Source organism: Lottia gigantea (assembly GCF_000327385.1).
Source record: "Lottia gigantea unplaced genomic scaffold LOTGIsca_6, whole genome shotgun sequence".
Lineage (NCBI taxonomy): Eukaryota > Metazoa > Mollusca > Gastropoda > Lottiidae > Lottia > Lottia gigantea.
The window spans coordinates 474355-487974 of record NW_008710049.1 but is presented as its reverse complement, the minus strand read 5'-3'; the positions used below and the strand labels follow the sequence as shown (position 1 = coordinate 487974).

Sequence of the window (13620 nt, the reverse complement as noted above, 5' to 3'; positions counted from 1 at the left end):
ATTGTCAGTGGTTTATACTCTTCAACCCAGATAGACTACATCATAAGTATATAATTTAAGAGACTGTCACTACTTAAATAATGAATATTTTTATAATCTGCGAAAGATGTTAATTTACAGAAATTTAAACGAAATTGAATATCGACAATAGAAAGATAAAACACAGAATTGAATTATTGTTCGATATTCTGCCTTTGATATTTTTAAAGTATACATAATTAAATAGAAAAGTCTGTTGCTTAGATTTTTTGTGTGATTTTAACATTTTCTTTCTAAAGTGCAATTTTATTGACCTCGCTGTACTTTTTTAGTTTTCTTCTAACATGAAATGTGTTCACCTGTGGGTATGAATCACATTTGTACAGCTATTTAAAACTACTCATCTGATCATTTTTAATTTCAGTAATCAAAAGATAGTCAATAGAATGTGATTTGGAAGAGGAAAATATTCTGATTGTAGACTTAATTAGAGTTAATGCTGTGTATTATAGATATAGATGTATTATGTTAGTTCAGCAAACTGTTGTTCAATAATTTGTTCTGATATGAACAGCACGTTCCACTCAAAAATTCATGGAAATGTGTTTCTCTTTTTGCTTGAAGGCATTGTCTTAATATTTTAATATTGTAAGTGCTGTTATGACAATTGATTGAACAGAATTAAAGCAACAAGACCTAACGAAGTATGATACATTGCAACATTGTGTATAGAATTGAAACATTCCAGTGTTGTGGTGGCTCCAAATTGGCTGGAGGGGCAGAAATTGTTTCTGCGCACTATACAAATGCGCCTTTTGAACAATCCGATATAAATAAAACACTTAAATATATGTTGGGCAATAATGCACAAATTGAAAAAGATGTTTTAACTTATGTTAGCTAAGATGAATTAATTCTCAATAAGAGCATAGTATCAGAATATCGTTCAGTGCTTTTGACAGTTCTAGCTCCGTCACACCGGAAAGTCGTTACTGAAATGCTGAAACGACAGAAAATTGGCTTAGAGCATGTTAAGGTCGTCATACCCCACGCGTGGAGGGAGCGACAGATACTTTTTTTTTTTTTTTTTAAACAATATTTAGTCAAGAATTACAAATATTACAATATACATATAGATAAACATATGGTTTTGGAAACAAGCTTTAAAGCTTATATAAATCCATTACCATTCAAAAATAGTTACAATACGATACAATACAAATTAGGGAAAAATTTACAAACTATTTACACTAAATGAGGTTCTCTCAACTGTATCAAGGTTGCAAGACAGCAGATATGGTTCAGTACATTTAATTGTTTGGCTGAAATAAGATATGTTTGGCGGTTTTGCTCATCGAGGTTTCGGTAATCGGCATGGCCCCACAGCGACCCCGGTCGATCGAGGCTAATATAGAGAACTGTAATGTCTTACAAAGATAAACAGGTGGAGGTAAGTGATAGATCAATAGTTTGGCATGAGTAAGTGGTAGGACTCAATAGAACGAACCATAGGTAAGCTTCAGTAGAGCTAGCACAAATTAAGTAAGTATCAATAGAACGAGCAATAAATCAGGTAAGCTTCAATCGAACGAACCATACATATATAGAGATCAGGTTTACCCCAGTAGAGCGAACCATATATATCAGGTATGACTCAATAGTACGAGTAATTGATCAGACAAATCGGGATTTTAATAGACCATCAATAGGACGAACAATGAATCAAGTTAGCCTCAATAGAATCAACCGTAGATCAGGTTGGACTCAATGGAACGATCAATAGATCCGGATAGCCTCAAGGGCTAACAGTAGATCTGGTAAGCACTCAATAGATTAAATGAGCCTCAATTGTGCGACCAATAGATCTCGTGAGTCTTAATAATACGAACAAAAGATCAGGTAAGTATCAATAGAGCGATCAATGGATACAACTAGCAGTAGACCCGGTTTACCCCATGGGCAAACAAATAGACCAAGTAAGCCTTAATACAACGAGCGAAAGAGAACAGGTAAGTCTCTTTAAGACGAACATTGGATCAGGTAAGCCTCAATAGAATGAACAATAGAGACTAGGTAAGTTGGACGGACCGTGGACCAGGTAAGACTCAATGAAACGAACAATGCATCAACTAAGCCCCAATTTAACGAACAATGCATCAACTAAGCCTCAATTTAACGAACAATGCATCAAATAAGCCTCAATTTAACGAACAATTCATCAAATTTAACGAACAATGCATCAAATAGGCCTCAATTTAACGAACAATGCATCAAATAAGCCTCGACATAACATCAATAGAACGAGTAATAAAGCAGTTAAGCCTCTAACAATAGAGCAGTTCAGTCTCAATAGATCAGATAAGTTTCAATAGATCAGATAAGTCTCAATAGAACGAACAATAGAGGGCAGGAGATAGGAAATAAGATAAACAGTAGATCAAGTAGGCCCCAAACGGTCTAACTATAAATCAAGTAAGCCTCAATGCAACGAACAATAGACCAAGTAAGCATCAGAACAACCAACAATACACCAAGTAAGCTCAGTAGAGCGAACAACAGGTCAGGTAATCCCGGATAAAACGAACAGTAGATTAAGTAATCCTGAATAGAACGAACCGTAGATCAGGTTATCCTGAATTATACGAACAATACATCAAGTCATAAACCTGAATAAAACAAACAATACATCAGATATGTCTCCATAGCAAAAAAAATTAAATCAGGTGATCCTAAGTAAAACGAACAATGGATCAGAACAGCATTCAACAACTGTTAACTCGGATAGATCTGGTTATAATGAATATAATAAAGGCCCAAAGACGCAACGAAGCAGGTGTGGTTAAAAACGATGCGTTAGTTTAATATATTCATGGACAATGCTAATGATAGTGGGGTTCTCTTTAAGACTAAGGTCTGGGGATCCCTGTAGGAGTAACTTGGTGTCTAGAAAATGCATAGGAAGAGTATGAAGACAGATACTGTACGGTTGACGCCATTGTCGCCAATATTCGCCGTTGAAATCGCCACGGAATCGAGAATGTCTTTAGACAAGCGTCTTAACATCTCTATAAACACAATAAAAATGAAGTACACCAAGCCAATAGATTGTATTCTCGAAGCCCTTTCCAGAATGCGTTAATTAGTTCACCGTATATAGATACCAGCAAATCTGCCACTCATATGTCATATGAATAGCAGCAGTCCTTCTAATCGATCCTGCACCATGGAAAATAAGTACTAACGATCCGAACCGTAAATCGAAACTCAAAATCCAAACAACATATTGGCAAAACATTTCAAAATCATTTGCATCAAGATGTTGGCCAATTGACAAACTTTTGCTATGTCTTTGGAAATGCTCTTGCAAAACTCAAAAGTTCTGCTTCACAGCGTACCAATATCAAAGTCATTATTCGGACAACAAGCTTCCAGCTTTGGCCATAGATGTTCTGTTGTAAACCAGCCAATTCTGCCGATTTCTGTAAATTTATTTATGGAAAACTCGTGTATACTCCACTTGCATGCGTGCGAATTTTAAAGTGACGAAAAACGACGACCTTCTAGATGCTAAATTTATAATGTGCAAGTTTACAATAACATTGATGATGGTAATAACAACAAGGCAATAAATACTCCTGGATAACTACTACAAAAACAAAATCATAACCCACAAATTAATGTAGTTCGAAATACGATTCATCTAATTATTAAATAGAATGTGTAGTAATTGTCACCATAAAATTAATTTATCTTCCCAAATACGCTATTCTATTCAGTCGCATAGACGGCCTATTAAAATTTTCGATGAAAGCACAGGAAGTTATCAATTTGAAAAATATGATTTGAATATCTAAAATCATAATAAGAGAGGGGCCCTATAGCTAGCTGTGATTTCGTGGGTGTTTCCTTCACAAGTTTGTGTGGCAAATTAGTTGCAGCTTTGGGATACTTTAGTTTGTAACTAACAGGAGTAAAGTTCACTTTAATGTTCTCGGTAGAATCTGTAATAACTATAAGATAATTGCAACACTTGAGATTGAAAATTGCCGATGTAAGATTTTATGAAAACAATTAAATTAAAGATCAGTTAAGATCAAATGCATTTGCAATGAATAGTTTTTCAAATTTTACATTCTTCATGAAAATGGTAAAGAATGAAATTTGAAAGCAATGAGATAGTTATTGTATACTTCAAAATACAAGAATAACAATGATCTAAAATGATCATGCTGTAAGGGAATCCAATATAATAATATGCCAATTTTTCTATAGTTTGTGATAAGATTTCCTGAAGATATCGAGCAAATATCTGTTAATATGAATCTGAACAATAAAACAACATAATGGTATCTATGTATTTTGTTTATTATTATCACAATATACCGAATAAAATGCAAGATTTCGATCCTTCAAGCTCAATCGCAGACGCGGTTTCTGTTTGCTCATCATTTTAATGATACAGTTTACAAGCCACTTGACAAAACGCTTATGTACATAAGTGCGCTTGCAGAAATTTCAAAATAAAAACAACACGACAGATTCTATAACCTATTTTTATAATCTATCTAAAAACCAATTGCTTTTTTTATACGCCCACATGAAATGTGGAGCGTATATTGCCGTCACCCATGTCCGTCGGTCCGTCCACAATTGCTCGTAAGTCTCAATTCTTTACGGATTTTGACGAAACCTGCTGAAATCCTTTATAATCAGCCAAGGATGAACCCTATCTAAAATCGATAATATCGAAAAATATTTAATATGAGTTATTGCCCTTGTTCTTCAAAACGCGTTTGATTTTTGGCTCGTAAACACTCTACAAGTCACAATTCTTTACGGATTTTGACGAAACTTGCTGAAATTGTTTATTATCACCCAAGGATAAACCTATTGGAAATCAGAAAAATCGAAAAATATTTGAAAACGCGTTCAAATTTTAGCTTGTAAACACTCTAGAATAAACAATTCTTGACGGATGTTGGCGAAACTTGGTGTGAGTGTTCGTAATCACCCAAGGATGAACCCTATTGAAAATCAGAAAAATCGAAAAATATTTAGTATGGGTTATTGCCCTTGTTCTTGAAAACGCGTTCAAATTTTAGCTTGTAAACACTCTAGAATAGACAATTCTTGACGGATTTTGGCGAAACTTGGTGTGAGTGTTCGTAATCACCCAAGGATGAACTCTATTGAATATCAGAAGAATCGAAAAATATTGAGTATGAGTTATTGCCCTTGTTCTTGAAAACGCGTTCAATTTTTAGCTTGTAAACACTCTAGAAGGCACAATTCTTGATGGATTTTAACGAAACTTTGCTTGAGTGTTTGTTATCACCCAAGGATAAAGCCTATTGAAAATCAGAAAAATCGAAAAATATTTAGTATGTGTTATTGCCCTTGTTCTTGAAAACTCGATCAATTTGTAGCTCGTAAAAACTCTAGAAGGCATGATTCGTGCCGGATTTTGACAAAACTTGGTCTATTATTCAGTATTGAAGATTGAATATTTGTCTTCTAGAGTTTTCACGAGCTAAAGATTAAACATTTTTTTAAGAACAAGGGCAATATATCATACTCAATATTATTCAGTATCACCCTAAAGAGTTCAAAAGAAGTGTATGATTGAAGGTTGAATATTTCATACTGTACTGCTAAATTTTTATTCAAAATCAAAGCTGCCAGTGGGCGTATATTACCTTGCCTGGCAAGCTATCTTTTCATCAATCTATTGAAAAGGTGGTTAGAAGGATTGGAGCAGATAGAACCACTGCGAAATATTTTTGAAACATTGATACCTGTCGATAAAGAAAACGATCTGTAAATCTTTATACGGTATCCATGGGATAATACATTTCCGCCTAAGCAAACATGTTACGAATAGCATCGCCTGTATAAAGGATACATCAATTGTCTAACATTTGGCGTTTGAATAGGCAGTATCTATATATCAAGGTTTTTTTTCTTTTTTTTCTTTTTTTAAATAACCAGGAGTACACATACATTTTAACGTTATAAATTGAGGCAGCTGTTTCGGACTAATACAGGACGTATGTCGGTCAAAGGAAGGTCTCAAACGAGAAGAGACCTGGTTATTATAATAAAATAAAATATAATATTTTAGCTTTATCTTAACTAATATTATCCCTTTGGTATTCTTTTATATAAGACATGGGACTTAAACATCATAGTATGCCTACATCCTCTTAAGGCGAAGTTGAACCGTACGTATATATGTTTGAAAACCCAAATCATCTAACCATTGGATCGTTGCTTCATCATTGGAATCATTTCGCCTTCCATTTGGAGCATTCTGGAGCATCATCTAAATACCACCATCCCCCTTTAAACCTGTCTGGACAATTGTTATTAGAGTAGTCACGATCTTAAGTAGAAAATGGTCGACCCTCGATACTGTAAGAACCATTAGTTAATGATTCACCGATTGGTCGTTGAAGAGTTTTGTAACGTCTGGTTGTGTGAGACTACCTTGACAATTCCGTGGCCCCTACTCGGCCTCCCAAACTGATGCTTTGAAAGTCACCGAGTAAACAATCTTACGAGAACCAACCCTAACCCTGACAGTCTACCAATCATTATTACCACCACTTTTGTAAGACACAACACTTATTAGCCGAACCAAAACATCCAACAAAAATCAGAATATAATAACGATGTTTCAAATCACATGCATCTGTTTCTTTCAATAGTTGACTCTCGCTATGTCTGTGAAGTCAACTCGGAGACAAATTTTTGATGGTTAACTCGAAGACAAAATACAACTCGATGACAATATTTGCAGACAACTCAGTGTCAATATTTGCAGTCAACTCGGAGACAAAATTTGAACACGATGACAATATTTGTCGGTGACAATTTGCAGAGTCAACTCGGAAACATAAAGAATAATAAATATGATCGGAATGGGAACAAACTATCTTCAGTATAAGATACTTCTCATACAGGGGAGAAAAATCTTCTTATAATTATTTATTCAAAGCAATAACATTATATATACGTTTTTACTTTATAAACCTACAATTCCACTACACGGTCAATTAAATTATTGATGGACACATGGCCATTGTAATATAAACCAGACAGACTACTAATCATTATTACCACCACTTTTGTAAGACACAACAGTTACAAAATCAGCCGGACCAAAATATGCAACAAAAATCAGAATATAATAACGAGGTTTCAAATCACAGGCATTTATTTCTTTCAATAGTCGACTCTCTCTATGATCGGTCAACTCGGAGACTGTTTTTAAAACATCATTATTTCAATAAATGTTGTCCTCGAATTAACTCAAGGTTGAAAGTTCCAGTTTTTATTATTCACTCAACATCATCATGTTTATTTAACTGAAAGACCTTGTCGGGATAATAAAGGATTTGATTTTGTACTTTCACGTGAATAAACAATTCGATGTATGAGTATGATCTATCTATCAGACATTTTCACTGCGATATTCAAATAAATGAATGATTCACATGAATATATCAATAAAATATTTTACCATTCTGTATCAAAATTTATCTTCAATATTTTCATGATGGAAACAATTTTCACCAGACTCAAACATCAAACATATTTTAGTTTTTCTATCAAACATGATCCTTCTGAAATCTGTAGTTGAACATTGTTAACCACAATCCAATACAGAAAAACAGAACAGTTTGAAGATGATCATAAAATAAATTCAGTTGGCATTTTTTGGGGTTCATGAAATACATTGGTTTGAACGTATTGCCCACCTTCGAATATTAATGAAGAACTTTTTCTGACGAAAAGCAAAACTATGCCAAGGTACAAAATTGTAAACTGTTCCTTGTGGATTTTTACTGACTCTTAGCAAAACCGGGAAAGCATTCAGTTCAATTGTATTTAAGTTGAAAACAATCGAAAGCTTTTAAAACTTTTTAAGTAGGATATAATAATGTCTTAGTAATTAAATCAATCAATAACTTTAAAGAATTAGATACCGATCTTGAAAATTTTTAAAAGTAACAACTTTAGAAAGGGTTGTTTGGCAATAAGTTAAATGTAAAAGAATGGACTGAATTGCAATAAATTCAACTTCCTCTCAGTATTCAGTTGGTCATCTTTATGATGTCGAGCTATTACGAACTTTATCTTATACCTTGACTGCAATGGCCACCTTTCTTTTTTTCAGAGCCGTTGACATAGACTGTAAACATTTTGGCTTATTGTTTACAGACATTCTGTTGCGGCTTCCGATTGGCTTATTCCTTTGAGTACAATCCAAAAAATGGCTGCATTTACAAACTTCCGTGATACGAGAACTGTGGCTATGGCATTATAAAGATGTCATTTGTTATGGAGAGACGCTGCATGCCAATGCTGTTAAATCATAGAGGTCATCTGCTGACTTATTTCTCTGCTGACTTATTTCAGTCTGAAAAAACTTATACAGGGAATGTAATATTTATCATTTAAAATAACACGTTAATCCGATTATCCGGTTTCTGTGGCTCCACTGTATTTATAAAGTGCGCATCCCTTTCTCATTATTGTACGCAGGTAAAAACGAGCAATGTGTTATTACACCAGTATACTGCTATTCTTTTGCGTACGGTCGAGTTATGCCACTTCAAAATATTTTAAAAAGATTGTAAAATGATGCTATGAATATTGAATTAAAAATGCTTCAAATAGGTTTAAAATCGAAAAGGCGCCGAGGTGTATATTAACCGATACCTCAAAAACTATGTAAGTACGTCACTGCAAATGAAACCTTTGCCTTGTGTTCACAGAGTCTACATGTATATAGAAGGAGCTTAATAAGACAAAGGAGTTATTGTGATTGTGTAGGGAAACTATGAGAAAGAAATTTATTTTGCATTTTCAGAATATGAATGGAAACCTGAAATATAGTTGATATAATGTATAAAATGCGTAATCGAAACTGTTACGTAACTATATACCTTTTCTGTACGTATACAAGCTCATAAAGGGTCAGCTTTTATATGTTGAAGAATTGCTAAAGGTTCTTCAAGCATATCGATGATTTTTTTTTACTTTGATAGACTGATTAGTGTGAGGGAGGAATTTTTAAATACTCTGTAAAGTCGACAATCGTAAAAAAAATCACAATCCCTTCTTTAGAAACAGTTGGTGCCTTGGCAAGGGAAATATATAATCCGGCAGCGAATTCCTTAAATTTTATATTACATATAAGAAAGATTCTGTTTATCACACAATAATTATCGAGTATCAAAAAATGCAGATTTTCCTTAAATTCTTTGTACTTTTTCTGTATAAGGCCTTCGTTTTGAGTTCAGCCTTTTTACACCTTTCTTCAAAATGTCTTTGTGCGTAACAAATAAAAAAGGGTGGTTAACACATTCATGTGATTACTAAATTGAAACTTGTAGTCAAAGTTATTTGGAGAAATGTCAAACCCTTTACCTTCCATTTTAAGTTGAGTTGTCATTATGTTATCAAGTTGGTATTGGTCACATAGTTTCTTCTTCGTCCTCCATGTTAGAAAACAGTTTTGTGACCCGAATTCATGATGACGTGCATCTGTTTCTATCAATAATAGTCGATTCTCTCTATAATAGTATGAGAAGGTGGTTAACGCTTGTCGCAACCATCTCCGCTTCAGACGATTTTCTACCATGTATCCTAATGAAACATAATTCAAACCTTATATGAATCGTTTCATTGAATAGTTTCCCTTCACACAAGACCTATTTTATATCCCCCTCCCCCTCTAGCCACCTTCTCAAATATATACTATTATAGAGAGATTCAACTATTGATAGAAACAGATGCATTCGTGGTCACGTATTACATTCTGCTAATCCCAATTTGACTGTTAAATTTGCAAATTCGTTCTCAAAACACTATAGGGATAAATTTTAGTGTTTAAACTTTCATATTAGTTTAGTTTTCATTAATTTGAGTACCTTACTTATCCAACCTCCTTTGTCCTTTGTGGGGGATGTAAGTCAGAATCTGAAACCACGTGATGGACAATCGTTCTCTTATTGGATATGTCAGTTTTGCCGCCTAGCGAAATTCTAAAACGTTCATAAAACTATTGCGGTGACGATCTGCCTGACCTCATGACCTGACATCTACGTGCGGCGATAGTTCAGATACATTTCGTTCCTAAACGCTTGTGACAGATAAATTTCTTCCGGTGCTAAAGCGAAACATCGCACCGCATCAGAACGTAGCCTAACTAAGTGAAATAAGCGCAGATATTAACAGCTATTACAAAAAACGTGGCTGGTGGCTGATATTTCAACAAACAGGAGATACAGGGGGACTTCTGTCCAACTACAGAAAGCTTTTTAACTGCAATTGCACCCCACTAAATTTTCAAATATGAATTGTGTGCTTTTTTGCCCGAAAATTACTTGCCTGAATTCACAAAATCAATTCCGTTTTAAAACGGATTCAGTCACTCATTTCGGTACCACCCTCACTGTATCTCTATGAGGTTCACCCTATTAACCGAAAACGGTGACAACATGGCGAATATTGTCGTTTGGCATGATAGTATAGTCAGTTGAAAAAATATCATGACCCTTCATTTCATAATTATTATTATTACTATTATTTCTACATAATGGAAACAAATTCATGGATGTTGATCGACGTTTTGTATCTCTTAATTAGTCTTAAATCCTATGCAGACGCAGTTGAACTTCGTAAATATCATGCCTAACACCCAAGTTTTCAAGCCATTGAACCGTGCTTTCATCGTTTGAATCATTTCGTCTTCCATTTGGATTGGCTCTGGAGCATTCTGGAGCATCTAAATACCACCATCCACCTTTAAACCTGTCTGGACAATTGTTATTAGAGTAGTCACGATCATAAGTAGAAAATGGTCGACCTTCGATACTATAAGAACCATTAGTTAATGAATCACCCAGTGGGTAGACACTATTTCCTTTAAATACATCAGAATGATACTTAAAATTATCAGTAAAATTGGAAAGAGAAAATCCACGGTAATAACCCTGAAACCAATTCGGAACTGTTGTCACCATAATACTAAGCTCAAAGTTTTCAGAAGTTTGTAATATATCATAAATATTCTGTAATCCCAGCCAATATTCACCATGTTTGTTACCAAATCCATGTACGTATTCATCCCAGGTTCTGTTAAAGTCTGTTTCTAGACATCTGTCATCTCTGTGTTGAATAAAAGTCAGCCCACCCCAGTTAAAGTCACATTTAACTTCTATAACGGGACCATTCTCTACAGGCTGAATGTATGACATCAGTTTGACTTTTTCTACAACATTCCTGTCGTGCCCATCAGAACAGTCTGTAAAGCGAAAAAAATTGAGACAAGAATGAATGCCAATCTAGAACATAGACGAAGAACATCGGTTATGATGAGATTATGATTTCGGGTTTCTTCTGAAATATATACATGTATAAGCTGTTTTGTTATCATAGAAATTTTAAAGGCACTTGTTCACAGATCTTCTTTAATCCAAAGAGAATTATTACTTATTTTTGAAAGACAATGGCCATGAAATACAAGGTGTATAAGTTCAATTTATAACTGGACTATTTACCCTCTAAGATATGTTGACACGTATCACCATAGTAACCAACAGGACATCTGATACAAACGGATTCAGAACAAATTGACTTCTGAAAAAAATATTTTTCACGCTGTAATTATTGCAGTAAAAGTCAGATTGAAATCTATCGTAATTTTAGCGTTCAATCAACGACTGGGTGAATACATACAGGCAATGTATAGTTTCAACTTTATATTTTCAATAGATATAGATACTGAAGGAATTGATATTGAAGAAAGGGGTAGAAAGGGAGGTGGGGTAGAAAGGTGTGATTGCCTCCCTAGAAAAGTGGTTGCCATTTGCATCCAACTTTATTTTCAACAAATCTAAACGTCTACCTTTTTTTCCCCAAATATGTGTCTGAATGCACAAACTCAATTCATTTTTTCTAAAAAATTTCTTAAGAGGACCCTCTAAGGCGCTCTATGAGAGGCTTGCGACTATGACACCAATACAGAAAAGCCAAAATTTGAATTTAGCCCCAGCAGTTGTCCCCTCATTGAGTCCGTCTGCCCCCTATTTGTACTATTCCTCGGAAGGAAGATGTTAACGATATGAACTACAAATGCGGCATTTTGGGGGATTTCAAGTTTGAAAAATGGCCCACCAAACCCAATTTATTTAAACTAAAGTTTCTGTTGCGTTTAAAATAAAAATGTTTATGTTAAAGGTCAGTTGATACATCGATTACCAGTCCCGTATAGTTGCGAATAAGAATAGCGGTCATAAGTTTCTATTACAACTCTCTTGTAACTGAGTTGTATTTTGCGTTCGTTACTCATGATCACTTTCATCATTCGCAACCATAGCAACTGGTAATCACTATGTGGAAAGGCATCAAGTATGTTTACAAACGACTGTAACTTACCAATCTGTAACAAACTTTATCTTCAATATTTTCATGATGGAAACAATTTTCACCAGACTCAAACATCAAACATATTTTAGTTTTTCTATCAAACATGATCCTTCTACAATCTGTAGTTGTTGAACATTTTAAACCACAATCCAGTAAGGAAAAACTCGAAGCAGTTTTGAGATGATTATTAAATAAATTAAGTTGGCATCTTTCGGATTCTAGAAATACATTAGTACGTCCGTATTTCCCTCCCTCAATTAGAAATGCATAACTTGTTCCGAAAAAGAACATAAATATCCAAAAGTCCAGCATGGTTTAAGATTTCTTGTGAATTGTGAAAGACCTACACAAATTACCTAGAGTATTAGAGAAAAAAAATCTATAAGGTATAAAATCTGTGATGAAATTAGCCTGAGGTGTATATACAATCGAATAATATTGTCGGAAGGAGGAAAACATTCTAAGCAACAGGGATCGAACGGGATGAACAAAAATTATAATTTGTGGATATTTTTAATATCGGCTGCCATTTTGGATTTATGAATACTGCGATGTACTATTAAACAAAATATGCATCTGTATATTAAGTACGTCATGTATCACAAATATTACCTATGATCAGAAATGCAACTTAATATCGTTGGAAATTCTCAAAATATCTACCATATTGTATTTATGCAAATTAAACATTTCAGTAAACATTAATTTTAGGGGACTTCATTGATATCCATTTGTTAAGAAAAGTATGTTACTGCAATTTAATATCATTCATAATCTATTTGAAAGCTATTGTAATTTAAATTTCACGATATTTACGAGAAGAGTTTTGGATATCCAGACCATCAAAACTTAAGAACAACCAGTCCATCATACTTCCAAGAATATAAGAACAGGGTTTGACTAATCCTTCAATTGAATTACAATTTTAGATGATTTCTCTGACATTCTGATGCCAAGACTTTGTCTCCTTTTTTTTTCTTTTTCTGCCTTTAAAGGAACAGATGCGCCATTTTGGGGGGTTTGATTTATGTTTTAAATTTTGGTAAATAGTCCTCAGAAGTACTAGAAATGTACCAAAATCGCATAATTCCTTCAAAAATATCTCAGACTGGTAATTTCTTTTCCTATTTCTATAGATGTAGTTTCTATGGCAGTGTCTCGTTATTTCTGGACACACATGAATTTAAATTTGAAGGCTGTGAG

The 13620-nt window shown here is 34.2% G+C and overlaps 1 protein-coding gene across 1 annotated transcript; it reads right to left on the bottom strand.

Moving 5' to 3' along the window:
- Nucleotides 1–10700: 10700 nt before the first annotated feature.
- LOTGIDRAFT_58303 (hypothetical protein) lies at nt 10701–11135 on the bottom strand (the record flags this gene model as incomplete). The annotated part of the gene is made up of 1 exon (XM_009063714.1): nt 10701–11135. A coding segment is annotated over one exon (435 nt), but the record flags the coding sequence as incomplete, so codon positions are not given.
- Between the last annotated feature and the right edge of the window lie 2485 nt (nt 11136–13620).